The following is a 2848-nucleotide window of genomic DNA, read 5'->3' as shown; positions in this document are numbered from 1 at the left end:
CCTGTGTCTCTGTCTCTCTTTCTCTCTGTGTTTCTCATGAATAAATAAAATCTTTGATAAATAAATAAATAAATAAATAAATAAAAAGAAAAATAGGCTAGCCATCAAAAAATAGAAAGATAGAAGGAAAAATATAAAGGAAAAAAGAGTGAGAAATAAAAGGAAGTTATAGAAGTGAGAAACGTGGAAATGGATGTAAACATATCAGCAATTACTATAATTGTTGATTAAACTCTTCTCTTAAAATAATTTTCAGACTGGATAAAATAATCAAAATGCAGCCAAATGCTGCTTACAAAGACATACCTAAAAACATAAGAATAAATAATGTTAAATGAAAAAAAGCACAGAAAAAATTTACAGTATGATTCTACTCATAAAACTTTCAAGAACAGGCAAAACTAAAAAATCTTATTTAGGGGTCATAAATAAGTGGTAAATTTTAAATAAAAGCAAGGGAATGAGAACTGTACAATTCAGGACAGTAGTTACCTCTGGGGAGAAGAAAAGAGTGAGATGATGGGGTGGAGCTTCTAAGGCTCTGGGAATGCTCTATTTCTTAATTGAAAGGTAAAAATAAACATTGAGAGGGGCTTTATACCTCTAGGAAGAATATGAAAAAGGTAGTGTTGTGACAAAATATATAGAAGCAAGAACTCAGCCCCCAGACCTGACAGCATGGCCCAGGCAACCAAGTCAGGAAGCAGAGGTGCTCAGTGAAAGCACTTGCACAGAAGTGCTAGCTCATCTCGTTTGTTTCTTCTATCTTAGCCTCAGGCTGTCTTCACTCTCTAGGACAAACTAGTGACCACTGCCCAGGCACACTGGCTATTTGATGGCCTCAGGTGCTCTCAGGTGAGGTGAAGGAAGTGTTTGTGAGTCACTGTTCTGGAACATCTGTCCCTTGGTGTTATGCTGTGCTAGCTTCTTTTAACTTCCAAATGTTGGTGGAAGGAATGGGCTGGTCTGCCTTCAGTAGAAGGTCCAACACTTTCCCTCTTTCCAATGTCTTGAAATAATATAGGTTTGGGGCACCTGGGTGGCTTAGTTGGTTAAGCATCTGCCTCAGCTCAGGTCATGATCCCTGGGTCCTGGGATTAAACCCTGCATTGGAACATGCTTCTCACTCTCCCTCTGCTTCTACTCCCCCTGCTTGTGTTCTCTGTCAAATATGTAAATAAAATCTTTTAAAAAGTAAAATAAAATAATGTAGGTTTTAAAAATTTTTCTCTTTTACAGTCTTGCAGAGGGTGTGAACACAATCAAATGTTCTCATCTTGACTACAGACCAACTCTCATTTAAAAGAGATTCTTCATTTTGAGATGTTAATATTTTATCTTTCACCAAAGGTAGTTTTCTCAAACATTAATTGTCCCACAACATTTTTTCTCATACTTCTCACACTCACCTGGCTAATTAAAACATAGATTGTTGGGCAGCCCTGGTCTGGTGGCTCAGGGGTTTAACGCGACCCAGGATCGAGTCCCATATCAGGCTCCCTTAATGGAGCCTGCTGCTCTCTCTGCCTCTCTCTCTGTGTCTCTTATGAATAAATAAATAAAATCTTAAAAAAAAAAAAAAAAGATTGTTGAGCTCTACTGTTGATTCAGCAGATTAGTGGTTGGAACCACTGGCCTCAAATGTCTTTTAGCCTCTCAAGGTATTTCTGAAGATCTCTCCACCCCATTCTCTGACAACACCACACAGATAATCCCTCATCTGAGGAGCACATTTATTGCCTCAGCAGCCTCTGCAGAGCTGCCTTCACCTCTTGGTTCTTGAGACTGTAGATGAGGGGGTTCACCAAAGATGTGATCACACTGTACTGAATGGAGACCACTCGCTCCAACACCGAGCCTGAGGCAGGGCTGATGTACCTGAATAGAGCTGTCCCATAGAACAAGAGTACCACGGTGAGGTGGGAGGAGCAGGTGGAGAAGGCTTTGGCTTGGCCCTCAGAGGAGCGGATGTTCAGAATGGCAGAAATGATTCTGGAGTAAGAGAAGAGGATCAGGGGAAGTGTCAGCAGTCCCAGAAATGCACTGGACCCTGACAGAAGGAATTTGTTGGCAGTGGGATCAGTACATGACAGAGGGAAGAGTGAGGGTAGCTCGCAGCAGAAGTGGGAGATGACATTGGACCCACAAAAATGTAACTTGTGGATGAAAAGATTATTCACTAGTGAGTTCAGAAACCCCATCACCCATGCTGCACTAACCATTACTATGCAAAGAGATCTGTTCATGACCATGGTATAGAGCAGAGGGTAGCAGACAGCAGCATAGCGGTCATAGGCCATGGCAGAGAGAAGACTGGCTTCAGCACACCCAGAGAGAAGAAAAAAGAAACTCTGGGTGATGCAGCCCCAGACCGAGATGCTTTTCTTCTCAGACAGGAAGTTCTGCAGCATTTTGGGCATAGTAACTGAGGAGAAGCAGATATCTAGGAAGGACAGGTGTCCAAGGAAAAAATACATGGGGATATGGAGGTGAGAATCCCCCCTGATCACGAGGATCATCACCAGATTCCCCATCAGAGTCAGGAGGTAAATTCCCAGAAACAGCACAAAGAGCAGAGTCTGGACGTGGCAGTCAGCAGACAGCCCAAGGAGGATGAACTCAGTGAAGAAAGTGAAGTTGTTCATGGTTGTTTATAAATTCCATCCCTAGAAAGAAATCAACAGTATTATAAAATCTGAATGGTTTCTAGTAATCAGAATATCACTCCCAAACCCTAAAACTTCTCAGGAAATACTCCTTTCAGCTTAAAATAGAAAAAGTAAGCAAGTTGAATATTTCCAGTTGTGACTGCTAATGGGTTGAATTTTATCTCCTCCTCTCCAAAAAT

The 2848-nt window shown here is 41.4% G+C and overlaps 1 protein-coding gene across 1 annotated transcript; it reads right to left on the bottom strand.

The window, feature by feature from the left end:
* Positions 1-1728: 1728 nt before the first annotated feature.
* On the bottom strand, positions 1729-2645 carry LOC144297731 (olfactory receptor 5BS1-like). The gene has a single exon (XM_077871912.1). The coding sequence runs from the start codon at positions 2643-2645 to the stop codon at positions 1734-1736; it is 912 nt and encodes a 303-aa protein (XP_077728038.1). The 3' UTR covers positions 1729-1733.
* Between the last annotated feature and the right edge of the window lie 203 nt (positions 2646-2848).

This window comes from Canis aureus, chromosome 25 (assembly GCF_053574225.1).
Source record: "Canis aureus isolate CA01 chromosome 25, VMU_Caureus_v.1.0, whole genome shotgun sequence".
Lineage (NCBI taxonomy): Eukaryota > Metazoa > Chordata > Mammalia > Carnivora > Canidae > Canis > Canis aureus.
Note: the sequence above shows the minus strand (reverse complement) of the source record. Positions and strands in the feature narration are given on the sequence as shown.